This window comes from Rana temporaria, chromosome 6, assembly GCF_905171775.1.
Source record: "Rana temporaria chromosome 6, aRanTem1.1, whole genome shotgun sequence".
Lineage (NCBI taxonomy): Eukaryota > Metazoa > Chordata > Amphibia > Anura > Ranidae > Rana > Rana temporaria.
In genome coordinates this window covers 100,743,177-100,770,957 of record NC_053494.1, presented here as the reverse complement: position 1 = coordinate 100,770,957, position 27,781 = coordinate 100,743,177, and the positions used below count along the sequence as shown (strand labels likewise).

Here is a 27,781-nt window from a genome sequence, read left to right as displayed (position 1 = left end):
TATATACTGCAGTATTACACACTTTAATATACTTCAGTAAATGTGCACTATCGCACGTCAATATACTGCAGTAAAAGTGCACTAATGCATTTCAATATACTGCTGTAAAACTGCCCTGTCACTTAATTTGCATCAGTGACCTCACCAGCATCACCCTAGTGGAAGGATCAGCTTATTTCAAAATAAAGGGGGACAATCAGGTCGAGAGAATAGCCACCCTTCTTAAACACCAACTGAATGCCATCAAATAGACAGGAACCCATTAAACCAGACTAAAAAGAAAGAAACAATTATCCTGGACCAGTATACAGACATGCTGAAACAAGGATTGCAAAAGGGCGGAGCACCGCGATGCATGCCTTCATAGGCACGTGGCAGCTGTTATCCTGCTGGACGTCATATGATGTCCAGTCAGGATAACGCAACCACTGTACGGCCGTCATTTTGCTATAAGCCGGGCGGTAAGTGGTTAAGAAGGGTAGCTATTCTCTTATTTGCTATTCTCTTCATTTGCTTTGAATTTAAACATTTATTTTCACTTGTAAAAATTGCTAGGTAATAAAATCTGTGTGCCTTGTGCTTTTGTGAATGGACACAAGTGCATCTTGGGGGATGCAGAAGTTGAGTTCTGGTCATCTCGCTTTGGTAACCGAGTGCCTAAAACACAGTTATAAAGTACGACAATTGCGACACAATTTATTCTTCTCCTCAGCAAAACCTCAGTATAATCTATTGTCCCTGAAGAAGACTGTTACCTTAATTTTCTGTTGAAACGCATTGGATTTCTTCTGTCCCAGTTGATTTTTAGGTTATTCACTGGTTTATGGTTCCATGTTGTCATTTACACTTTGTGCTTGTTTTTATGTGAATTCCTTTTTTATATATGCTTTTGTACTAATAAAATTTATATTTTTCTACTTTATTTACTGTCTCCGGTCCATTAAAAATCCACCTTTTGAGGAATCCTTTTGTTTATTGTGTGTACCAGGGAAGTGAACTTGAAACAGCATTTTCAGTTAGTTTGCAAAATAATTTTCCAGTCTTCATGAGGGAAACGGGGGGATTCAGTAACCAAAACTGCAATGTTTATGCTCATAACACATCACAGGAAGCACCCTTATGGCTAACAGAGGATCAAATTATGAATAGACTTGAATAACTTAACATTAATAAGTCACCGGGACCAGATGGCTTGTACCCGAGGGTCCTTAAGGAACTCAGTTAAGTAATTTCCAGACCATTGTTCATTGAGTCTACTGACTGGTATGGTACCAGAAGATTAGAGAAAAGCCAATGTAGCACAATATTTAAAAAAGTCCCAAGATATGTCACTGGAAATTACAGACCAGTTACCCTAAAGTCAATAGTTTGCAAGCTCTTGGAGGGAATGATAAGGGATTATATACAAGATTTTTGTAATGAGAATGGTATAATTAGCAGTAATCAGCATGGATTCATGAAGAATCATTCTTGCCGAACCAATCTTTTAAACTTTTCTGAGGAGGTGAGCTGCCATCTAGATAAAGGAAGGCCCATCAACGTGGTGTATCTGGATTTTGCAAAGGCATTTGATACAGTTCCCCATAAACGTTTACTGTACAAACTAAGGGCTGTCAGTATGGACCAAAGGGTGAGTACATGGATTGAAAACTGTCTACAGGGCCGAGTTCAGAGGGTAGTGATAAATGGGCAATACTCAGATTGGTCCGGTATGAAAAGTGGGCATCCCAGTATTGTGTCCTGGGACCAATCCTATTTACTTTATTCATAAACGACCTGGAGGATGAGATAAGCAGCTCAATCTCAGTATTTGCGAACGATACTAAGCTAAGCAGGGCAATAATTTCTCTGCAGGATATGTAAACCTTGCAAGAAAATTTGAACAAATTAATGGGGTGGACAATTACATGGCAAATGAGATCCAATGTAGAAAAATTTAAAATAATGGGTGGCAAAAACATGAATGCAATCTACTCACTGGGGCAGTGGTCCCCAACCTTTTTGGCACCAAGGACCGGTTTGTGGAAGAATATTTTTCCAAGGCCCGGTAGGAGGAATCGCGATGTGTTGCGTTAGCGGTTAGTGTGAGAACCCTGCAAATCCATTGCGCGTTCCCGCATCACAGGTTTTGCGGCGGCAGTTCACATTGCCCTATGCGAACTGCTGGGAGTGTCAGTTAAAAGTTAACAACACCCCCAAATCAGTGCGCATATCGCAGTGCGATCTGCAAACTCGGACAGGAATCGGATCGCATGGGTGTGAACACCCATGCGATCCGTTTCTGCTACGGACAAAAAAGGGTCCTGTGCAAGTTTGATGTGAATTCAGCCATACAATTTGTATGGCTGAAATCGCATCGCACAGAGATCGCATGTGATGTGCACTGCAGTGCGGTGCAAATCACATCCAAACTCTGACATCGCTGCAGTGTGAACCAGCCCTAAATGTCCCAGTGTAAAAATATTATTAAAATGTCCCATTATAAAAAAAATGATTAAATGTCCCAGTATAAAAAAATGATTAAATGTCCCAGTATAGAAAAAATTATTAAATGTCCCAGTATAAAAAAATTATTTAATCGTTTTTTTATACTGGGACATTTAATCATTTTTTTATACTGGGACATTTAATCATTTTTTATACTGGGACATTGATTAAATGTCCCAGTATAAAAAATTATTAAATGTCCCAGTATAAAAAAATTAATAAATGTCCCAGTATAAAAAAATTTATAAATGTCCCAGTATAAAAAATAAAAATAAATGTGCCATTATAAAACAATATAAAAGTCCCTCAGCAGTGCCCACTGTACATACACAGTCTCAGCGCGAGAATGTGAGGGAGAGCCGGTAGATTGCGGGAATGCATAGAGCGGGTGGGCCGAAAGATGACGTAATTCTCTCTCTCTGCTCTCATCCGGCGGCTGCTCTGTGTAGCGTAGCCTTTCAGCCCCGTATGTTAGGCCGGGACAGCGGCGCGCCTCTGCGTAGCGCAGAGAGATGGCGTCATCTGCTCGGGCAGCTGAATTTCGAATGGATCTCCCTGGATATATCGGCGGTACGGCCCGCCAATGTGTCCTGTGCGTTGCGGCCCGGCTGGAGAGGCGGTGACGCCCGGCTTTGGGCCGCGGACCGGGGGGTTGACGACCCATGCACTAGGGGGTGAACCTCTGGGGGAATCTAGGATGGAAAAGGACCTATGGGTCATGTTAGAATATAGACATGTGCGGTTTGTTTGGTACGAATCGAAAATGTGTATGAATTTCTGAAAATTCGTACATTCGGAAGCATCTGAATTGCTATGCTTCTGAATTTTACGAAATACGAAATTTTGTTAACAAATTTCGGATCCGAATTTCTTACAACGTGAACGGAAAAATGACTGGTGTTTTGTTGACCACTCCGAGGTTTTCTTCTGCTGCTGAGTGAGGGTTGGGAAAATTACCTTTTTTAATATGGGAGTGGGAGACTGACTGGTACTGGTAGTTGATGGGAGATTCAGAATCAGACAAAATAAGAATGTTTGTTAATATTGATTTATTATTGTCATAATATTTACGATTATTTGTTATGATGAAGTTAAAAACCCAGGAAGTCAGCACAGCACTGAGCAAGGGATGGTGGTCACCCCTCATAATGAGCACAGCAGGGGTACAGCCCAGAAGGAAGTCAGCACAGCACAGAGATGGTGGGAGCCCCTCATAATGAGCATAGCACAGGGATGGTGGGAGCCCCTCATAATGAGCACAGCACAGGGATAGTGGCTGACTTCCTCCTGGGGCTGTACCCCTGCTGTGCTCATTATGAGGGGCTCCCACCATCCCTGTGCTGTGCTGACTTCCTCCTGGGGCTTTACCCCCTACTGTGCTCATTATGAGAGGTTCCCACCATCCCTGTGCTGTGCTAATTATGAGAGGCGCCCACCATCCCTGTGCTGTGCTCATTATAAAGGGGCTCCCACCATCCCTGTGAGGTGCTGACTTCCTCCTGGGGCTTTACCCCTACTGTGCTCATTATGAGAGGCTCCCACCATCCCTGTGCTGTGCTAATTATGAGAGGCTCCCACCATCCCTGTGCTGTGCTCATTATAAGGGGCTCCCACCATCCCTGCACTGTGCTAATTATGAGGGGCTCCCACCATTGATGTGCTGTGCTGACTTCCTCCTGGGCTGTGCCCCTGCTGTGCTCATTATGAGTGGCTCCCACCATCCCGGTGCTGTGCTAACTATGAGTGGCTCCCACCATCCCTGCGCTGTGCTGACTTCCTCCTGGGATTGTTCCCCTGCTGTGCTCATTATGAGGGGCTCCCACCATCCCTGTTCTGTGCTGAGTTCCTGCTGGGTTTGTTTGTAGCCCGTTAGTTTGTATTTCGTAATTCGTTTCCGAAATTCAATTTAGATTGAATACAACTTTTCGTTAGGTTCGTTAACTTTTCGTAACAATTACAAACATGCGTTATGATGAATTTAAAAAGCAAACCCAGAAAGTCAGCAGCACTGCTGACTTCCTGGGTTTTCTTTTTAAATTCATCATAACGCATGTTTGTAATTTTTACAAAAATGTTACGAATCTAACAAAAATTCAGATTTTGTACGAATCCAAATTGAATTTCGGAAACAAATTATGAAATACGAATTATCGCCTAATACGAAATGGAACGGAACGAAACTAAACAGATTTATTGACGGCGCCCATGTCTTGTAGATGACAGGCTCAGCAATTACATGCAAGCAAAGCCAACAGAATGTTAGCATGCATTAAAAAGGGGATTAATTCCAGATTTAAATGATAATTTTCCCACTCTACAAGACTCTGGTCCGGCTGCACCTGGAGTATGCCGTCCAGTTCTGGGCACCAGTCCTCACTAAGGATTTGCTGAAACGGAAGAGAGTCCATAGAAGGGCAACAAAGCTAATTAAGGGATTGGAGGATCTTAGCTACGGGGAAAGACTGCAAGCACTGAACTTATTCTCTCTGGAGAAGAGATGCTTGAGAGGGGATGTGATTTTATTGTTCAAATACCATACTAGTGACCCCACAATAGGGATAAAACTCTTCAGTGAAAGGGAATTTTAAAAGTCACAAAAACTAGAAGAGAAGCGGTTTAACCTTACACTGCATAGATGATTTCATTACTGTAAGAGCGGGAAGGATGAAGAATTCTCTTCTCAGGCAGTGGTTTCAGCAGGGAGCATAGATAATTTCAAAAAGGCACCTGAGTGACCTTAACATACAGGGGTATACAATGTAATACTGATATAAAAACACACACACGGGTTGAACTTTATGCACTGATGTGTCTTTTTTCAACCTCACCAACTATGTAATTATATAAATTTGAATTTTGGAAGCTAGACCGTTTTCCCTAGTAAACTCTTCCATCTGTGGGCATATTTTTATGAAATGTTTGGAGATTAACAGCACATTATGTGTAGCTTAAACATTTCACACTATTGTTCATGCATTGTTTAATCTAGATATACTGGGCCAGATTCACGTAGAAGTGCGGTGGCGTAACGTATCGTAGATACGTTACACCGCCGCAAGTTTTCATCGCAAGTGCCTGATTCACAAAGCACTTGCAATGAAAACCTACGCCGGCGGGTGTGTGCCATTTAAATTAGGCGCGCTCCCACGCCGGACCTACTGCGCATGCTCACTTTTGAATTTCCTGCCGTGCTTTGCGCGAAGTGACGTAATTTTTTCGAACGGCGACGTGCGTAGCGTACTTTCGTATTCCCGGACGTCTTACGCAAGAAACATTTTTGGGGAAATTCGACGCAGGAATGACGGCCATACTTTAAAAAGGGGCTGTGTAAAGTTAGGGCAGCTAAAATGACGACTAACTTTGCGACGGGAAACTAGACTAGCAGCGACGTAACGAATGCGAAAAACCGCCGTGGATCGCCGTAAGTACTAATTTGCATACCCGACGCTGGTTTACGACGCAAACTCCCCCCAGCGGCGGCCGAGGTATTGCATCCTAAGATCCGACAGTGTAATTCAATTACACCTGTCGGATCCTAGGGCAAACTATGCATAACTGATTCTATGAATCAGTCGCATAGTTAGGAAGCCCCTAAAACAGAGATATGACGGCGTATCAGGAGATACGCCGTCGTATCTCTTTTGTGAATCTGGCCCACTGATTTTATGAGCTTTTCTGTTTTCAATAAATGTTCAAATGTGTATCTTCTTCTTTGGTCTGTGCCCCTAAAGAATTCACCCTTCAGCCACTGGGGTTTCCCTGTCTGGTATTTTAAGAGGAAATAAACTAATACTTTTTTTCTTTTTAGACGGTAAACATAATATGCTATTATTTATCAATATAGTTTGTAGTTATCCAATCACATGCAGATGCAGCAAACAGGGTTTTCTTTTCACACAATTCAATAATTGAAGTGAATTTGCACACACTGTGTGAACATACTCAAATCTTTTAGTAAATCAGCCTTATAGTAACTGACCAATATACTTATATACAGTATATTAGCATTTCTGACTATAATGCAAACCCTCATTAATGAGTTTATGATCTTTCACATGTACGGCAGACATGGTGGTTTACTCCAAATTGTTGTAAATAGACGACTTCTTCAAGTGTTGTGATTAGGTAAGTATTAGAGCCAAAGTGTCATCAGTACAGTCAGGCAAGACATTTTTTTATATTAGGAGGTCCTAATGTGTCTAAACAACACATTTTTGTGCACATGTACACACAGTAGTTTTCCTATTTTTTTTTCTAAATGAGACTTTTAAGAATATTATTTTATGGTAAAAAAAAATTGCTATGCTTTGCAGAACCTCAAAGGTAGCACATATTGTAATGTAAAAGTTCCTGGCATACTATGAAATATTAAAGGAATGATTATACATTAAGTTTCAAGGAAATATAATTTTATAAATTTAAATCTGTTTTTGCATTAAGCATTTTGCCTCTCTTCTCAACTTGTTTCATGGATTTCTGGATGTCAAAGTGTGCAGTTTACAAGAAACGACTGTGTATTTGGATAAATGAGTACCTTGTTTTGTTAAACATTTCTTAAATGATACTTCAGAAGAATACTATGATGAGCCACAATATTCAGATGCACTATGGCAGCAAATATGCTTTATAAGATAACCTTTGCTGAAACAAAACAAATTGACTGTTGTTACTGACCTCTTTCTGACAGTATGAGTGAAATTCAATGGAAATCATGCAGATCCACACACATCAGTACGTTATACAGTCATTGACCCTAATAGTATGTAGTAAGCGCAATGTCAAAACAACTCATCTGTATACATGTCAGATTTCCTTCCCTTTAGAAAGTTATAGAAGCAAATGATCTTCATTGATACCATAACATTTTTTTTATTTTTTTTTTAGAAGACAAAGATTTGTTTTAGAGAAAAGGCTGTATTTGCAATAATAGACCGACTGCATCTTTTTGCAATATTAGATAATTCTGCATTACCTTTCTTTATAACCAATTCAGTTCTAGCACTTACAATTTCTGTACCCTAGAGAATGCACTGTCCATTAACAATATTGTGATTTGGGCAATGTGAAGTGGGAGCTGTTAAATTCTATCTATAACCCCAAATTTGATTGTTTTGCTTTGGTTAGAGTTGGGAAGGGTTTGAACTTATATTTTACTGCTATCTACAGTAGGTCTCTGTTAGGGATATTGGGCCAGATTCACGTAGAATAGCGGCGGCGTAACGTATCGTAGATACGTTACACCGCCGCAAGTTTTCATCGCAAGTGCCTGATTCACAAAGCACTTGCGATGAAAATTTAAATGGGCGTGTGCCATTTAAATTAGGCGCGCTCCCGCGCCGCACCTACTGCGCATGCTCCGTTTCGGAATTCCCGCCGTGCTTTGCGCGCAGTGACGTCATTTTTTCGAACAGCGATGCGCGTACCGTAATTCCGTATTCCCAGACGGCTTACGCAAACGACGTTAATTTTTAAAATTCGACGCAGGAACGACGGCCATACTTTATACAGCAATACGATTGCTGTGTAAATTTAAGGCACCAAAAACGACGACTAACTTTGCGACGGGAAACTAGACTAGCGGTGACGTAGCGAACGCCGTAACTCCTAATTTGCATACCCGACGCTTGTTTACGACGCAAACTCCCCCCAGCGGCGGCCGCGGTATTGCATCCTAAGATCCGACAGTGTAAAACAATTACACCTGTCGGATCTTAGGGATATCTATGCGTAACTGATTCTATGAATCAGTCGCATAGATACTCTGAGAGATACTCCGTCGTATCTGAGATACTCCGTCGTATCTCCATTGTGAATCTGGCCCATTGTTCCCACTTCCTGCTCTTGGAACAACATTTTACTAAAGAGGAAGTGGAAGAAAATCTTCCACTGGGAAACAGACATGTAAAAATTGGGTTTTATATATATATATATATATATATATATATATATAGAATACAGATTCACATTCATGCTTCACACATGATTTTATATAATTTCATTGTTTAGTCATTCACTAGGTTTGCTTTGAAGTTACACAAGCTGATACCAGAGTAGGTAGACTACTGTTGCCAGTTGGTAATACAACCAGAACACTGTACCAATGTTGGTCCGGCTATAGACATAAGAAGACTTGCCAGACTTCTCATTCTACTGGAAAGATCATCAAGTACCAGATAATATCAAAATGATGCTTCTGAGTACAAAAAAAGCACATGCGTATTGTGTACTACTCTTTGGGGTCTTTGGGGTTGATTTACTAAAATTGGAGAGTGTGAAATCTGGTGCAGCTGTACATTCTAGCCAATCACCTTTTAAATTCAGCTTGTTCAATTATGCTTTAACAATAAAACCTGGAAGCTGATTGGTTTCAATGCACAGCTGCACCAGATTTTGCACTCTCCAGCTTTAGTAAACCAACCCCTTTGTTTGTCCTAAAATGGAAAGCAAAAAAACAGACATTGGCGTTTATTTACTAAAGCTGGAGAGTGCAAAATCAGGCTCACTTCTACATAGAAGCCATTCAGCGTCCATGCTTTATCGCCAAAGCTTAATTGAACAGAAAAGAAAAAGGGGGTTCCCCTGGGTGGACTTTTAAGGCACTAATAGTATTCCAAAATATACAGGATATTGAGAGTAAAAAAATAACTTTTTATTCACAATTGTACATATTTATCAATAAAATGAAATATTGAATTAAAATATACAGTTCCAATGATTGTCACCGCGTTTTGGGGTAACCTTCTTCAGGGGTGTGTAGAGAAGGACAATTAGTTCATGTATTATAAAGGATGATGAATATTTCATTGCATACGGTTTTTAAAAAATAATTGAAAATATAAACGGCACGCTGGGTTCAATCAATGAGGTTGCCAATCAAAGAAGAAATGGGTATCAGTATATACAATTAATGGACGTTTGAGATGAACATTTACAAGGAAAAGGTGTTCATCCCGTTAGGGAGAAATTATTCCAAAGTTCGAGAAGCCGGTGGATCAGCCAGAAGAGATATACTGGGACTGGGATGGAGGTCCCTGATTATATGAGATCCGCAACAAACCTAATAATGTCCGCTGTCTAACAGTACACTGTAATATTGACAGGATCAACCTCACAGCTTGACAACCCAGCAAAGAGTGCTCTTGCTGGGTTGTCAAGCTGTGAGGTTGACTGTATATTTTAATTCAATATTTCATTTTTTTGATAAATATGTACAATTGTGAATAAAACTATATTTTTTTACTCTCAATATCCTCTATATTTTGGAATACTATTAGTGCCTTAAAAGTCCACCCAGGGGAACCCCCTTTTTCTTTTCTTATATATACTGGATGTGGCACAAGCATACATTTGCCATTCACCCCCCTTTCTTTCAAGCTTTTTATGCAGAAGTGGACCTGATTTTGCACTCTCCAGCTTTAATAAATAATGCCCATTGCGTGTCTGGCTGAAAGTGCACACAAATTGTACTCACTGCAGATCAGTGATGATATTTAATAGTAAAAATGTTGTTAGGCATTTTTCAACACAGAAATGCCTCTTTTATGTCGTTTGTCTTTGTGTAGCCTTAGGCTATGCTTTGAGCAGATTAGGGAAATATTTAACCTGTCACTTTAATATCCATCCTTGTCACAACCAAAATTTCTTAATTGCATAGTTATGTAGTTAGAAACAGGGTGTCTTTGCAAACGTTCACTCTTCCTGTTATATCTTGGACCATATGGATTTATGGGTTTAACCACCTGCTTACCAGGCCAATTCTGACACTTCTCTCTTATACGTAATAATCAGTGTTTTTTTGCTAGAAGATTACCTAGAACTTCCAAGCATTATATATATACAGTACAGACCAAAAATTTGGACACACCTTCTCATTCAGAGTTTTCTTTATTTCCATGACTATGAAAATTGTAGTTTTCACACTGAAGGCATCAAAACTATGAATTAACACATGTGGAATTATACATAACAAAAAAGTGTGAAACTACTGAAAATATATTTCATATTCTAGGTTCTTCAAAGTAGCCACCTTTTGCTTTGATTACTGCTTGGCACACTCTTGGCATTCTCTTGATGAGCTTCAAGAGGTAGTCACCTGGCGCAGCACCCCATCACTCTCCTTCTTGGTCAAATAGCCCTCACACAGCCTGGAGGTGTGTTTGGGGTCATTGTCCTGTTGAAAAATAAATGATGGTCCAACTAAACGCAAACTGGATGGAATAGCATGCCGCTGCAAGATGCTGTGGTAGCCATGCTGGTTCAGTATGCCTTCAATTTTGAATAAATCCCCAACAGTGTCACCAGCAAAGCACCCCCACACCATCACACCTCCTCCTCCATGCTTCACGGTGGGAACCAGGCATGTAGAGTCCATCCGTTCACCTTTTCTGCGTCGCACAAAGACACTGGGGTTGGAACCAAAGATCTTAAGTTTGGACTCATCAGACCAAAGCACAGATTTCCACTGGTCTAATGTCCATTCCTTGTGTTCTTTAGCCCAAACAAGTCTCTTCTGCTTGTTGCCTTTCTTTAGCAGTGGTTTCCTAGCAGATATTCTACCACGAAGACCTGATTCACACAGTCTCCTCTTAACAGTTCTAGAGATGTGTCTGCTGCAAAAGGTGGCTACTTTGAAGAACCTAGAATATAAAATCTGTTTTCAGTTGTTTCACACTTTTTTGTTATGTATAATTCCACATGTGTTAATTCATAGTTTTGATGCCTTCAGTGTGAATCTACAATTTTCATAGTCATGAAAATAAAGAAAACTTTGAATGAGAAGGTGTGTCCAAACTTTTGGTCTGTACTGTATATATATATATATATATATATATATATATATATATATGTATATATATATATATATATATATATATATATATATATATATATATATATATATATATATATATATATATATATATATATATATATATATATTTAGCAGAGGCCCTAGAAAATAAAATAGTGGCCTTTACAATTTTTTATGTCACACTGTATTTCTGCAGCGATTTTTCGAATGCTTTTTTGGGGGGAAAATATACACTTTATTGATTTAAAAATGAACAAAATTCAATATATAACACAGTGTATTTGTAAAATATGAAAGATGATGTTACACTGAGTAAATACTCCATAGGCAATGCTTTAAAATGTTCTACAGCTTACCAGTCTAGAGTTACAGAGGAGATCTAGTGCTTAAATGATTGCTTTCACTCTGATTTTTGCAGAGATACCTCACATGTGTGGTTTGAACACTGTTTACATATGTGGGTATATATTCACCACTACGCATAAGCACAGGGGGGCTATTTATTTTATACATTTGTATTTTATTCTTACATTGTCCCTTTAAAAAAAACAAAAAAACGGTATCACTTTTATTCCTATCACAAGGAATGTAAACATTCCTTGTGATAAAAGTGAGCAGTGGCAAGACCCCACATCTCTCCTCTAGAATGTAGAACATTAGATGAAAAACATTGATCTAATTCTTTAAAACAAAAAAAAAGGCCTTGTTTATAATGGACCTGAACCAAACATGATGTTATGACATCTCTCTGGTCCTCCTAGGCTACAGAGACAAGTGGAGGCAATCTTTCTTCCGCTCATCTCTGTGACCAGTAGTCGCAACCGATATCAGCAAGGTGAGCCTGAAAACCACCAGAAAGTGACAGGAGGGGGGAACCTCTCCCGCTTCTTCTGAAAGTGATCCGGGCGGTGGAACAGCGCACCATTTTGTATTTGTAGTCATTTTTTTGCCTAACACAAAATACAGAATTTTAAGATCCCATAGGGGTGCAAAATCAGCTTCTAACTTCAGCTTCTTCAATTAAAGTGGTTGTAAACAACTTTAAGTTTGAAATAGAAATGAAAGGACAAAACATGTATGTATAGCATGTATAGATTTAAAAAAGCACATTATAAATGACTTTTTTCACTTTTTTATAAGTGATAACCTTCCCTCTGTTCTCAGCTGCATAAGAGCTGGGAAGAGGAGAAGCTGCCGCACACTAAGCTTCTCAGTGAATCGCTGTGCGGGGGGCTGGGTGTGTCGGGGCAGGTCTCAACATTGGAGGAGAACAGGCTGAGTTCCAAGCTCAGCTAGAGAACTGACCATGGTGTTTAGTGTGGTCAGTTTTTAATAGTGAAGTAGAGGGACTGACATGAACACCAGGGATTTCACACAAAGAAAGTAATACAGAGAGAACAGAATACTGGGACTGTAGGCCACACATATACCCACCAACAACCTTACTCCAGGTACAATAAGTAAAATTAAATACAGGAATACCCCACTTTTAAGTACACAATGGGGATTATTTACTAAAGCTGAAAAGTGCAAAATCAGGCTCACTTCTGCATAGAAACCAATGAGCTTCTAACCCCAGCTTGTTCAATTAAGTCTGGTAATAAAACCTGGAAGCTCATTGGTTTCTATGCAGAAGTGAGCCTGATTTTGCACTTTTCAGCTTTAATAAATAAACCCTATTGTGTCCTTAAAAGTGGGGTATGCCTGTAAATATACTGACCCAAGTTTGGCAAATAATGGTCGCGCCATTTTTTATTGGTTTTAACACAAGAAATAAATTATCCGTATAAACTTTTATTATTCAACATCAAACATCAACTTTAATGAAACCAACCAACTGTGTAACTGCTTAGTTTTTAGAACTCAAGCAGCATTACCTCATTAAATTATGAAATAACACGTCCCCCCTGGACATCCAGGGTGACACCGACCGCATAAAATTGCACGCGACTGGGGAGGGAGGGCGGGACGTTCTTCCACCGGTGCTTGTTGAGGAGAAAGAGGGGGATTTCCAGCCCAGCCAATCCTTTTAAAGCCTTCCCGGCTTCCAGTTCCTTCTGCTGAGTCCCATTGGCTGGCTGCTGATCCCTCATTTAAAGCAACAGTACCACAAATTTCCACATAAGCCCATACATACTCAGCATAATACAAGCTATACATTTTAACCCTTCATCCATTTCCTAAGTATGTGGTGGCCACAATCCCACTTAAGTGGGCTCCTATTGTGCCCCCTTTTCTATTTCTCATACAAGTACATTGTACAGCAGGCACATATCATGAATATGATATGTTGGAGTAACAAATGCTTTGGCCAAAAAAACTGTAAGTTGATAAGTTGATTGGTTTCTATCCAGAGCTGCAACAGTTTGCACTGTACAGTTTTAGTAAATAAACCCCACAGTATTTTGACAACTCAGCTTTGTAAGGTGAATATTGTCTGAGCATAGTAAGGGCCAGATGTGACATAAAACTGTTTGTCATTGAGATTAGACAGTCATAATACACAGCATATAATGTATAAAGTTATGTCTTATGTTATTCAGAGTTGATAAGATTCCTGTAGCACAATCAGATATGACTTTTCCTGATTGGTTACAGTGTATAAATATACCTAGCATTTCTGTTTTTCTGTTTTATATTCATGTGCCTTGGAGCAAAGTACTACTGCTATCAAGAGGGAGATATCATCTGGCAGTTTCCATTAGCATGTTTTTCTACCTTGGCAGGCAAAGAATTTGAGGTCACTGAGGAATATTTCTGACAGGTTATGAAGTTATGTAGGACATGACACCACTTGAGCTAAAAGGCGGACAATATACCACGTGCCCTACAAATAAATATTCCATAATATTCTTAATAATTAATTTGAAAGGTGTCTGTAATATTAATGAAGAGAATAGAAACAAAGATAAAACTAGAAAAAGTTTATAGCAGTACAAAATATAATCCTATTAGTTCCTTAAAGAGGGATTCCACCCGCAAAACACTGTAGCTGCTGACTTTTAATAAGGACACTTACCTGTCCTACTCGCCCGCAATGTCAGCCCCCCCAAGGCCGATCCCTTGATAGTGGCAGCTCCCGGCGCCAGCATCCTCCGTAGCCGTGCGGCTTCACTGCTCGTTTCCTACTGCGCATGCGCGAGCCGTGCAACGCTTTTTGAATGGGCTGGCTGCTCTCTGGGATACACACAGTTCCCAGAAGGCACCGCGCCCCATTCACCAGAAGTAGGACGGAGGAAGAAGACCTGCTGCGGACAATGAAGAGGCAGATTACAGACTTAGGCCGCGTACACACGACCGGTCAAAACCGATGAGAATGGACCGAGGTTCAGTTTCATCGGTCCAAACCGACCGTGTGTACGGCCCATCGGTCTTTTGTCCTTCGGACCAAAATTTTTAAACTTGCTTTAAAATCGAACCGATGCACCGCTGACAGATCGGGCCAAACCGATGGTTAGTACACAAAAGCATTGGTTCAAAACCCACGCATGCTCAGAATCAAGTTGACGCATGCTTGGAAGCATTGAACTTAGTTTTTTTCAGCACGTCGTGTGTTTTACGTCACCGGGTTCTGACCCGATCGGTTTTTGAACTGATGGTGTGTACTCACATCAGACCATCAGGCCACTTCAGCGGTGGACCGATGAAAACGGTCCGTCGGACTATTCTCATCGGATGAACCGGTCGTATGTACAGGGCCTTAGACATAGCAACCGCTGGTAAGTACAAAAAAATATATACTGTACTATTTTTTTTTTTAGGATTTTTGGTAAAAAAAAAAAAAATTGGAGGGTGGAACCTCACTTTAAGCAAAAAAAAAGTATATGGAATAAGAAGCTACTAATTTAGTGTTAATGTACACAGTGGGCCAGATTCACAAAAGAGATGATACGCCGTCATATCTCTGTTTCTAACTATGCGACTGATTCATAGAATCAGTTACGCATAGATAGGCAGAAGATCCGACAGGTGTAATGGACTTACACTGTTGGATCTTAGGATGCAGTACCGCGGCCGCCGCTGGGGGGAGTTCGCATCGTAAACCAGCGTCGGGTATGCAAATTAGGAGTTACGGCGATCCACAAAGATTTTTCCCGTCGTTACGTTGTCGCGAGTGTTAGATTTCCGTCGCAAAGATAGGGCACCTTTAACATGGTGTAAAAGTACTCCACCATGTTAAAGTATGCCTGTCTTTCCCGCATCGCTTTTGAATTTTTTTCAAATCTTTTATTTTTCCCGGCGTAAATCTTTTTTTACGTCGTGATTCACAAAACGTTGGCGCGTCGTAATTTCGCGCAAAGCACATCGGGAAATTTGCGACGGGAGCATGCGCAGTACGTCCGGCGCGGGAGCGCCCCTAATTTAAATGGTACTCGCCCCATTCTATTTGGCCCGCCTTGCGCCGGACGCATTTACGATACACCGCCGCAAGTTTCCAGGTAAGTGTTTTGTGGATCGAGCACTAAACCTGAAAACTTACGGTGGTGTAACTTAAATGGCTTACGTGTCCCCGGCGCAATTGTACGTGAATCTGGCCCGTAAATCGCGGCGATCAGTGATGCGGGGTGTCAGCCTGCATCTCCGATCTCGGTAAAGAGCCTCCGGCGGAGACTCTTTACCAAGTGATCAGCCGTGTCCAATCACGGCTGCTCACGATGTAAACAGGAAGAGCCATTGATGGCTCTTCCTCACTCGCGTCTGATAGACGCGAGTAAAGGAGAGCCGATCGGCTGATTGTTTATCAGTGCAGCCCCCCTCGGATCGCCACACTGGACCACCAGGGAAGCCCACCCTGGACCACCAGGGTGGGCAAAACAAAAAATAAAAGGCTGGAAAAAAAAAAGTCTAAAAAAAAAAAAAAAGCATTAAACAAAAAAAAAAGATGCCAATCAGTGCCCACAAATGGGCACTGACTGGCAACATGAGAATCAGTGCTGCCCCACAGTGTCCATCAGTGCCACCCCAGTGTCCATCAGTGCCACCCCACAGTGTCCATCAGTGCCACCCCACAGTGCCCATCCATGCCCAGTGCCCACCTATCAGTGCCCATCTGTGCCACCCATAAGTATCCATCAGTGCCACCCATAAGTGCCGCCCATGAGTGCCCATCTGTGCCACCCATGAGTGCCCAGTGCCGCCCATGAGTGCCCATCAGTGCCGCCTATGTGTGCCCATCAGTGCCACCTATGTGTGCCCATCAGTGCCACCTATGAGTGCCCATCAGTGCCGCATACCAGCGCCGCCAATCAGTGCCACCTCATCTGTGCCCATCAGTACTACCTCATCGATGTCCATCAGTGCCATCTCATCGGTGCCCATCAGTGCCGCCATATCAGTGCCCATAATTGAAAGAGAAAACTTACTTATTTACAAAAAAATTAACAGAAAAAAAAAAAAAAAAATTTTTTTTCAACATTTTCAGTCTTTTTTTAGTTGTTGCGCAAAAAAAAAAATCGCAGAGGTGATCAAATACCACCAAAAGAAAGCTCTATTTGTGGGGAAAAAAGGACGCCAATTTTGTTTGGGTACAGTGTAGCATGACCGCGCAATTGCCATTCAAAGTGCAACAGTGCTGAAAGCTGAAAATTGCCTTGGGCGGGAAGGTGCGTAAGTGCCTGGTATGGAAGTGGTTAAAGTGTATTTGTTTTCTTTTTTTAGTCTTTTCCCCCCCTGTTTTACAAGATGTTCCTCCCAGTAAGACACTTTCAGTCCTAGAAAAACAAGGCTCACTCGCAGTGATGCATCTATAGAGAAGCAGCATCATCACCTTAGGACAGGAAATATGTCAGGACTGGAGAATCCTTCACCCTCTCCCCTTCAGTATAAGATAGTTGGAAGGTGTTCTGTAGAAGATTGCCCGGCCATTCACAGTGTGCAGCGCTGCTTGCGCATGTGCAGTGCGTGCCCGGCTGTGAAGCCACAGCCGGGTGCCCACAGTTGGAATTCTGGCGCCCGAGAGAGGAGCGAGGCTTCGTGCGCCCGCATCACTGGATCGTGGGACAGGTGAGTGTTTGATTATTAAAAGTCAGCAGCTACACTTTTTGTGGCTGCTGACTTTTAAATGGGTGGAACTCTGCTTTAACAGACCAAAGAGAATCAACCAAGTTAACATAAATAGGTATAAAAGTATAAATAAATTCTATAGGAGTGAAATTTTTTTAAAATTCATTAACCACTTAAGGACTGGAAGGATTTACCCCCTTAATGACCAGGCCATTTTTTTGCAATACGGCACTGCATCTCTTTAACTGACAATTGTGCGGTCATGCTATGCTGGCCCCCAAACATAATGTATGTCCCTTTTTTCACCACAAATTTTGCTTTCTTTTGGTGGTATTTAATCACATTTGTGGGTTTTATTTTTTTGTGCTATAAACAAAAAACAAACAAACAAACAATAAAAGAGTAACAATTTAGATTTTTTTTTTTTTTTTAACTCTGGCTATAATAAATATCCCCAAACAATTTAGAAAACTAATTTCTTCCTCAGTTTAGGTCAATATATATTCTTCTATTCTATCTATTTTATATTTTTGGTAAAAAAAATCACACTAAGCGTATATTGATTGGTTTGTACAAAAGTTATAGGGCCGGATTCAGATACATCGGCGCATATTTCTGCTGGCGTAGCGCATCTCATATGCGCTACGCCGACGTAACACAGAGAGGCAAGCAGAGTATTCACAAAGCACTTGCTCCCAACGTTGCGCCAGCGTAACGTAAATTCTTCGGCGTAAGCCGGCCTAATTCAAAGTAGGTGGAAGTGGGCGTGATCCATTTAAATTAAGCGTTACCCCATGCAAATGATGGGCCGAACGAACGGCGCATGCGCCATCCCGTGGAAGCATCCCAGTGCGCATGCTCAGAATCACGTCGGAAATACTCCCTAAGATACGTCGAATCACTGCCTACGACATGAACGTAACCTACGCCCAGCCCTATTCATGTACTACTACGTAAACGACATAAAATACGAAGGCTGTTCCCTGGTCCATACCTTAACATGACTTGCACCTGCTTTATGAGGCTTAACTTTACACCGGACGTACGACTTACGTAAACCGCGTATATTAATGCGCCGGGCACAAGTACGTTCGTGAATCAGCGTATCTCACTCATTTGCATATTCGAATCATAAATCAATGGGAGCTCCCCTTGCTGCCAGCGTAAATATGCGCCCACGATATGACGACGTAGGAAACTTACGTTGGTCAGATGAAGCCTATTTACAGGCGTATCTTGCTTTCAAAGTCAGGAGCATAGATACGATGGCGCACATTGACACTTACGCGACGTATCTCAAGATACGCCAGTGTAAGTGCTACGTGAATCCGGGCCATGGTGTCTACAAAATATGGAATAGGTTTATGGCATTTTTACTAGTAATGGTGGGGATCTGTGATTTTTAGCGGGACTGTCACATTGCGGCGGACAGATCGAACACCTAACTGACATTTTTAACACTTTTTTGGAAATCAGTGAGATTATTACAGTATCAGTGCTACAAATATGCACTGTTATTGTACTAATGACACTGGCAGGGAGTGGGTTAACATTACAGGCAATCAAGTGGTTAAATGTGTTCCCTGGGTGTGTTTACTAACTGTATGGGGACTGTGTGACTGGGGAAACACACAGATCTGTCTTCCTGCATAGCTTTCGGTGTAAAATAAAGTCTTAAAGATCTACTGATTTCAGGAAGGCTCCAGACCAGTTGCATTGTGATCAATTTAGGAATTTTTATTATTTGGATGTTTTTGTTTCCCTTTAAACTGACTATTTAACATGAGCATAGCCAGACATTTAGTAAATTATAATACTATAGTCTATCAGTGTTTTACTAGAACATAGAAGTCACTGGGTCTCTATGGATACAAGGATCCCTTGCTTCCATACAGAATTGGAACAAATGAAACTCAATAAGCTGTTATGAATGCATGATCTCTATTAAACCCCTTTCTCATATTACTGTCTGCTTTCAGAAAATGCAAACAAATTAGAAGAAAGAGGAGTGCATATTTCCTGTTCTGATGCCTATGACGGCTATTGTAAACACGGCAAATGTGAACATTCTACTAACATGTTGGAACCATACTGCAGGTATGACTTTCTAAGCACTGATTTCCTAATAAATGAATCAACTTGACAATACAATAAAACTCTATTGAAAAATCTATTCTCATTACTAAAAAGTTGTCTCCACAATTAAAGTAAAACAAAAAACTGTAAATTTTTCTTTATAAAATTTTGAATAATGAATTCTTAAATTATGGGCAGGGGTGTTTGTATTGAACAACGTACGACATGCCTGCAGTCACTATAGTCTATAACAAGCTTCTCTAACTTTGAAGAAATCTTTATCATTCGTCTGTAATGTGGAAGCAACCTTTAAGTCCATGACAATATGCAGACCGTCTCTGATAGTGAATTTAAACACAGCAGCAGTCTCTACCATGTGATTCTCCTGTAACATGCATAGAAGTCTACATTGACAGACTCTTGTAATGTGCCTGATGTCATAATATATTAAATATCTACATTATCAGCATATTTGTAGTCAGAGTCTTCACTGAGGAATGCGACACCCTAACTACCAAGGCCTGATGTGTGCCTTAGCCTCGCTGGTCATTATGCCTATAAGTGGGCATACCCTTAAAGTGATTGTGAAGAAATTAATGAAGAAAATGATAATATGAAAAAAGGGGGAACGGGTGGGTGGGCACCCAGAAACCCCACCGATGCAGGAGATGAGAGGGGAGGAGGGATAAATAGCCCTCAGACTCCTCCTACAAATCCAGGCAAGCCTGGGGCCAGCCCTCACACTTGTAGTCAGAGTCTTCACTGAGGAATGCGACACCCTAACTACCAAGGCCTGAGGTGTGCCTTAGCCTCGCTGGTCAGTATGCCTATAAGTGGGCAAAAAGACCCGGAAGTAGGTGTTATAAGAAAGTAGAAGGGCATGTACAATCTGTCTGGTAGAGTAACGCACGCCCGGACGGTCTAAAAGAACGGCTCCAGTAAGCATTTGTTACGACAGCAGAAACCAGCGTCCTGAGAATTGATGATTAGAAGGAACCCCATCCGTTGGCACTGCGAAACTGCCCAGAAACCAAACGACTGTCCCGTGACTGATAGATTGAGCCTACTTCCAGAAGCACAGACATGGGAACAACTGCTGTGGCGAGAGGATATGTGGGGGAATGAACAAGGGCTGACCTGAGGAGCCCTGTAAAACAATGCAAAGGTTGAACACCATCCAACAGGACGCAAAACAAGTAGCCCTGTAAAACCCCCACAACCCCTGGCCTAACTGTCCATACCTGGTAAGGGGACGTGAGAGGGAGAGCTGCCAAAAATGCACAAACTGATAGGAGGGAAGGGGTATGAGAGCCGGATAACAGAAAAAAAAACCTGGGGCAGAAACGCTATGACATAACCACAACCCCTTCTGATGCCGAGACTGAACGCCGAGAAATACTGGAGTAGAATGGTGTGACAGAAACCCAGGGGCAGAAACGCTATGACAGAACGCATTGACCGAAATGCTGGGCCAGAAATGCCACAACAGAAATGCTGGGCCAGAAACGTCATGACAGAAACTGAGGGGCAGAAACGCCACGACAGAAATGCTGGGCCAGAAACATCATGACAGAAACTGAGGGGCAGAAACGCCATGACAGAAATGCTGGGACAGAAACGCTATGACAGAAACCCCGGGACAGAAACGCTATGACAGAAACCCTGGGACAGAAACGCTATGACAGAAACCCCGGGACAGAAACGCTATGACAGAAACCCCGGGTCAGAAACGCTATGACAGAAACCCCAGGACAGAAACGCTATGACATAAACCCATGGACAGAAACGCTATGACAGAAAACCCCCGGGACAGAAACGCTATGACAGTAAACCCTGGGGCAGATCGCCATGACAGAACTGCGGGGCGGAAACGCTATGACAGAAAATGCAGAGACTGAAACGTCTCCCCTGCTGCCAGCGTGACCCGGGAGAAATGGTGGAGAGCCCCACATGCTGCCAGCGTGACCCCTGGAGATGTGGGTGGACAGCCCTCTCCCTTGCTGCCAGCGTGATCCCTGGAGATGTGGGTGGACAGCCCTCTCCCATGCTGCCAGCGTGACCCCTGGAGATGTGGGTGGACAGCCCTCTCCCATGCTGCCAGCATGACCCCTGCAGATGTGGGTGGACAGCCCTCTCCCATGCTGCCAGCGTGACCCCTGGAGATGCAGTGAACAGCCTCCCCCCCCATGCTGCTAGCATGACCCCTGGGAGGAGTAGATGATGCCTCCCCCATGCTGCCAGTGTGTGCCTGGAATGAGTGGGTAGATGCCCCCCTGATGGCAGTGAAAGCCATGAAGGAGTGGATATGTATAAACAAAAAGAGAAAATGCGCCAACCTAAGTGCAGTAAGTGGGTATTTAATTCAAGTAATTTTTACACAATAAGAATGGCTACTCACAAAACCAGTGATAACACAGGCATGTAATGGAAGAAAACGGCTGGTCCGGTGTCACAACGTGTCATCAACAGTTACAACAGGCTGGTCTCATATCCTGGTCCCCTGGGTGATGGAAATGAAGGTCCAAGGTGTTCAGGAGCCTTTGGGGGACCCCAGAGAGTACAGGAGCCGTGGATGCTGTATCAGAAGCGGCGTGCGTTCCAGCGTGGAACGCAACGTATCGCCGTACAACCGGAAGTGACGTGGGGACTTCGGACAGCCAATGGGATGACGCGTTTCTCAGCCTCCACGGGTTCATCAGATCCATGGTGTCCAATAGGAGCGGACGTAATAGGTAAACAGGAAAGTGCCGTGATTGGTCAGCGGCGCCAATGGGCAAATGCACACAGTGAAAAGAAAGGAATTATGTAGGAAATGACTGGGAAAAATACACACTATAAATGGAATGGGGAATTAAAACAAAAGATTATTATTACAATTATTAACAGGACCATTTTGAAAAAAGGACCATTTTAAAAAAGAACTACTTTAAAAACGAAAATTTTTTAAAAAACTTTTCTTAAAAAACGAACAGCAACATATCATATCAATAGAACAAGCATGTCTAAACAAGTATTTTGGATGGAAAAAGAAAAGGAACACAAATGAGGGACTGAGAGGAATACAATCAGGAATTTTTACATAAGCATGTGAACATCCCTAAGTGGGTAAAATAGCACACATATATGCTAAGAAAAAATAATAATAATAATAATAATAAATGATAAATAGAAAAATAGAAATAATAAAAATCAAAATGAAAATAAAAATAATAATAATAATAAAAATAAAAGTAAAAATATATAAATATAAAGATATAAATATAAAAATAAATATAAGTATCAGAACAATTAGAAAATTGTCAGAACAATTAGAAAATTAATATTATTATCTGATCCATAAAGGATCGTAGATTAACCATACATGTACATGTATGTAAAATAGAATACCGTATTTATCGCGGTATAACGCGCTCTGGCGTATACCGCGCACCCCCAAAGTGGCCCCCAATCCTGTGGGAAAAAAAGATTTTTTGTTGTTTTGTACTTACAGTTTTGATGTCTTGCGCGGCGTCCATCTGCGGCCTCGTCGGGTCCGGAGTCCTTCTGCGGCCTCGTCGGGTGTCCTCTTCGGCGGGTCCGGCGTCCGTCTTCGGCGGGTCCGGCGTCCATCTTCGGCGGGTCGGGTGTCCATCTTCGGCGGGTCCGGTGTCCATCTTCGGCGGGTCCGGCGTCCTTCGGCGGCGTCCTCCCGCTCGTTTCCCGCCACAACTTTGAATACTGCGCCCGCATATAGCGAGCGCAGTACACTCGTGAATCTTCGGGCAGGCTCGGGCGCCTCTCGCACTGACGTCCTGTATGCTCAGGACGTCAGGACGTCAGTACGAGAGGCGCCGAGACTGGCCGAAGATTCACGATTGTACTGCGCTCGCTATATGCGGGCGCAGTATTCAAACTCATGGCGGGAAAGCGGGTATCGGCGTATATCGCGCACCCACGATTTTGCCCTGATTTTCAGGGCAAAATAGTGCGCGATATACGCCGATAAATACGGTATATGTATACAATAGAAAATGGAACCGACACATCCAGGACTGATCATAAATAAATGTATATATATTTCATAAAACTGATGGCAATTCAGAATGTCAAAATAAACTAGTGCATATAATGCACAGTGTATCTATAGATGGTAACACAATATACATAGATAACAAAAAAGACTAATAACCGAGGCAATCCTGTAGTACCCCGTGTATATGTCAAATACGGTCAGAAAAAGGTTTATATGCATATATGTGTGAATATGAAAAGTACCAACCAAAGGACAAGGTATATTTAAAAGGTGAAAAAACCTGCATACATTAGATAATATTATTCGTCTCTATTTCCTCATTGAGGCCATGAGGCGACATCGTGTTTAAAGAATAAATCCAGAAAGTTTCCTGTCTACATAGTCGCTGGAATCTCTCGACTGCAGTGGGGGTTTCCGGAATGGCCTCAATGACCCACACCTGCAGGAGAGAGATATCCTTATGATGGTAAATGGCAAAATGACGTGCAATACTAGACTTGGGGTCCCCACCATGAACAGCACGTCGATGTTCCCCAAATCTGGTACGAAGGGCTCTAATGGTTCTACCCACATAAAAAAGTCCACAAGGACAAGAGATACAATAAATGACATAAGTCGTCGAGCAGTTATAAAAAGAATTCAAGTTATAAGTTTTGTCATGGATGACAAAACTTTTTTGTCCATGCTTAACATGGGAACAAGTCAAGCATTTGGCCTTTTTACATTGAAACATTCCGACAAGAGGAATGAGCGTGAGTTGTTTGAGCCTATTAAGTTTAGTATTACCAGAGGATTTTATTTTGCTGGGAGCAATCTTACTCTTGATGCTGGGAGCCCTACGATAGGCAAATTTTGGCTGAACTTTAATGGATGAAGAAAGATGGGGATCCTGAATAAGAATGGGCCAATGTTTTTTAATGATATTTTCCATTTTTTTTGTATTTAGCGTGATACTGGGTAATAAAACGGGTGGTAGGGGCCTGGTCTGTTTTCCTGGATGAAGGTAGGGAATCAGAATCATAATTATTACAAGCGGTTTCCACAAGGTTAGGAGGATAGCCTTTAACAATGAATTTGTCTTTAAGATTGACACTCAAAGATTTATAGTCCTCCAATCTGGTACAATTGTGTCGACGATTAAATTGGCTTTTGGGAACATTATTGATCCATTTGGGGTGGTGGCAGCTAGAATAGTGGAGATAAGAGTTCACAGCGGTCGGTTTAGTGAAATTCCTAGCACCAATAATATCATGGTCGTGAAAAAGTTCAAGATCCAGATAACATAACGATTCGGGGTCACTAGCCGAGGTAAAGGTCAGGCCAAAGGAGTTGTTATTACAGTATGCAATAGACCCATCCCAGATCATTATGATGTCGTCTATATAGCGACCATAGAACACGACATGTGCCAAAAAGGGGTTGTTTTTATCTATATAGCTGGCCTCCCATCGACCCATGGTCAGGTTGGCATAGCTAGGTGCAAAATTTGCACCCATGGCTGTGCCTTGCTTTTGTAGATAAAACTCATCATCAAACTGAAAATAATTGTGTTCTAGGCAAAAACGAGTAGACAAAAGGATGAACTCAATCTGTTGTGTGTTTAAACTGCAATGTTCATTAAGGAAATGTGAGACAGCCTCTAATCCCACAGAATGTGGTATAGAAGTGTAAAGCGAGCAAACATCAAGAGATAGCCAATGGTAAGAAGGCTCCCAGGAATAAGGGGACAACAACTCAATTAGATGGGTACCATCACGAATATAGGATGGTAGGGCTTAGGAATTTCACTAAACCGACCGCTGTGAACTCTTATCTCCACTATTCTAGCTGCCACCACCCCAAATGGATCAATAATGTTCCCAAAAGCCAAAAACCAATTTAATCGTCTTAGACGCAATTGTACCAGATTGGAGGACTATAAATCTTTGAGTGTCAATCTTAAAGACAAATTCATCGTTAAAGGCTATCCTCCTAACCTTGTGGAAACCGCTTGTAATAATTATGATTCTGATTCCCTACCTTCATCCAGGAAAACAGACCAGGCCCCTACCACCCGTTTTATTACCCAGTATCACGCTAAATACAAAAAAATGGAAAATATCATTAAAAAACATTGGCCCATTCTTATTCAGGATCCCCATCTTTCTTCATCCATTACAGTTCAGCCAAAATTTGCCTATCGTAGGGCTCCCAGCATCAAGCGTAAGATTGCTCCCAGCAAAATAAAATCCTCTGGTAATACTAAACTTAATAGGCTCAAACAACTCACGCTCATTCCTCTTGTCGGAATGTTTCAATGTAAAAAGGCCAAATGCTTGACTTGTTCCCATGTTAAGCAGGGACAAAAAAGTTTTGTCATCCATGACAAAACTTATAACTTGAATTCTTTTTATAACTGCTCGACGACTTATGTCATTTATTGTATCTCTTGTCCTTGTGGACTTTTTTATGTGGGTAGAACCATTAGAGCCCTTCATACCAGATTTGGGGAACATCGACGTGCTGTTCATGGTGGGGACCCCAAGTCTAGTATTGCACGTCATTTTGCCATTTACCATCATAAGGATATCTCTCTCCTGCAGGTGTGGGTCATTGAGGCCATTCCGGAAACCCCCACTGCAGTCGAGAGATTCCAGCGACTATGTAGACAGGAAACTTTCTGGATTTATTCTTTAAACACGATGTCGCCTCATGGCCTCAATGAGGAAATAGAGACGAATAATATTATCTAATGTATGCAGGTTTTTTCACCTTTTAAATATACCTTGTCCTTTGGTTGATGATAGTTTTTTGGTACTTTTCATATTCACACATATATGCATATAAACCTTTTTCTGACCGTATTTGACATATACACGGGGTACTACAGGATTGCCTCGGTTATTAGTCTTTTTTGTTATCTATGTATATTGTGTTACCATCTATAGATACACTGTGCATTATATGCACTAGTTTATTTTGACATTCTGAATTGCCATCAGTTTTATGAAATATATATACATTTATTTATGATCAGTCCTGGATGTGTCGGTTCCATTTTCTATTGTATACATATATTCTATTTTACATACATGTACATGTATGGGTAATCTACGATCCTTTATGGATCAGATAATAATATTAATTTTCTAATTGTTCTGACAATTTTCTAATTTTTCTGATACTTATATTTATTTTTATATTTATATCTTTATATTTATATATTTTTACTTTTATTTTTATTATTATTATTATTTTTATTTTCATTTTGATTTTTATTATTTCTATTTTTCTATTTATCATTTATTATTATTATTATTATTATTATTTTTTCTTAGCATATATGTGTGCTATTTTACCCACTTAGGGATGTTCACATGCTTATGTAAAAATTCCTGATTGTATTCCTCTCAGTCCCTCATTTGTGTTCCTTTTCTTTTTCCATCCAAAATACTTGTTTAGACATGCTTGTTCTATTGATATGATATGTTGCTGTTCGTTTTTTAAGAAAAGTTTTTTAAAAAAATTTCGTTTTTAAAGTAGTTCTTTTTTAAAATGGTCCTTTTTTCAAAATGGTCCTGTTAATAATTGTAATAATAATCTTTTGTTTTAATTCCCCATTCCATTTATAGTGTGTATTTTTCCCAGTCATTTCCTACATAATTCCTTTCTTTTCATTGTGTGCATTTGCCCATTGGCGCAGCTGACCAATCACGGCACTTTCCTGTTTACCTATTACGTCCGCTCCTATTGGACACCATGGATCTGATGAACCAGCGGAGGCTGAGAAACGCGTCATCCCATTGGCTGTCCGAAGTCCCCACGTCACTTCCGGTTGTACGGCGATACGTTGCGTTCCACGCTGGAACGCACGCCGCTTCTGATACAGCATCCACGGCTCCTGTACTCTCTGGGGTCCCCCAAAGGCTCCTGAACACCTTGGACCTTCATTTCAATCGCCCAGGGGACCAGGATATGAGACCAGCCTGTTGTAACTGTTGATGACACGTTGTGACACCGGACCAGCCGTTTTCTTCCATTACATGCCTGTGTTATCACTGGTTTTGTGAGTAGCCATTCTTATTGTGTAAAAATTACTTGAATTAAATACCCACTTACTGCACTTAGGTTGGCGCATTTTCTCTTTTTGTTTATACATATCTTTCAGAGTCTGCTTCTGCTTCAGGATTTTGCTGCCACTAAAGTGTTTATTGGACTTATATTGGACTATTGATTCATTCATTTTTAGTTATTGACATGGACCTTATGATATATGTACTTTTCAATTATTGACTGTGCTCTCCTGGTTATGCGCCATCTACCTATATGTATTATAATGAAGGAGTGGATGGACGCCCCCCCCCCCATGTTGCCAGCAACAGCCCCGGGAGGAGTGGGTGGGTGACGCCTTCCCC

The 27,781-nt window shown here is 41.4% G+C and overlaps 1 protein-coding gene across 2 annotated transcripts in view; it reads left to right on the top strand.

The window, feature by feature from the left end:
- Positions 1-27,781, top strand: part of TMEFF2 (transmembrane protein with EGF like and two follistatin like domains 2) — a 909,969-nt gene that overhangs the window by 773,457 nt on the left and 108,731 nt on the right. For both annotated transcript variants that reach the window (XM_040357082.1, XM_040357081.1), the window contains exon 8: positions 19,279-19,396. In XM_040357082.1, coding sequence (XP_040213016.1) covers positions 19,279-19,396 — 118 coding nt within the window. The remainder of the gene's footprint in view (positions 1-19,278; positions 19,397-27,781) is intronic.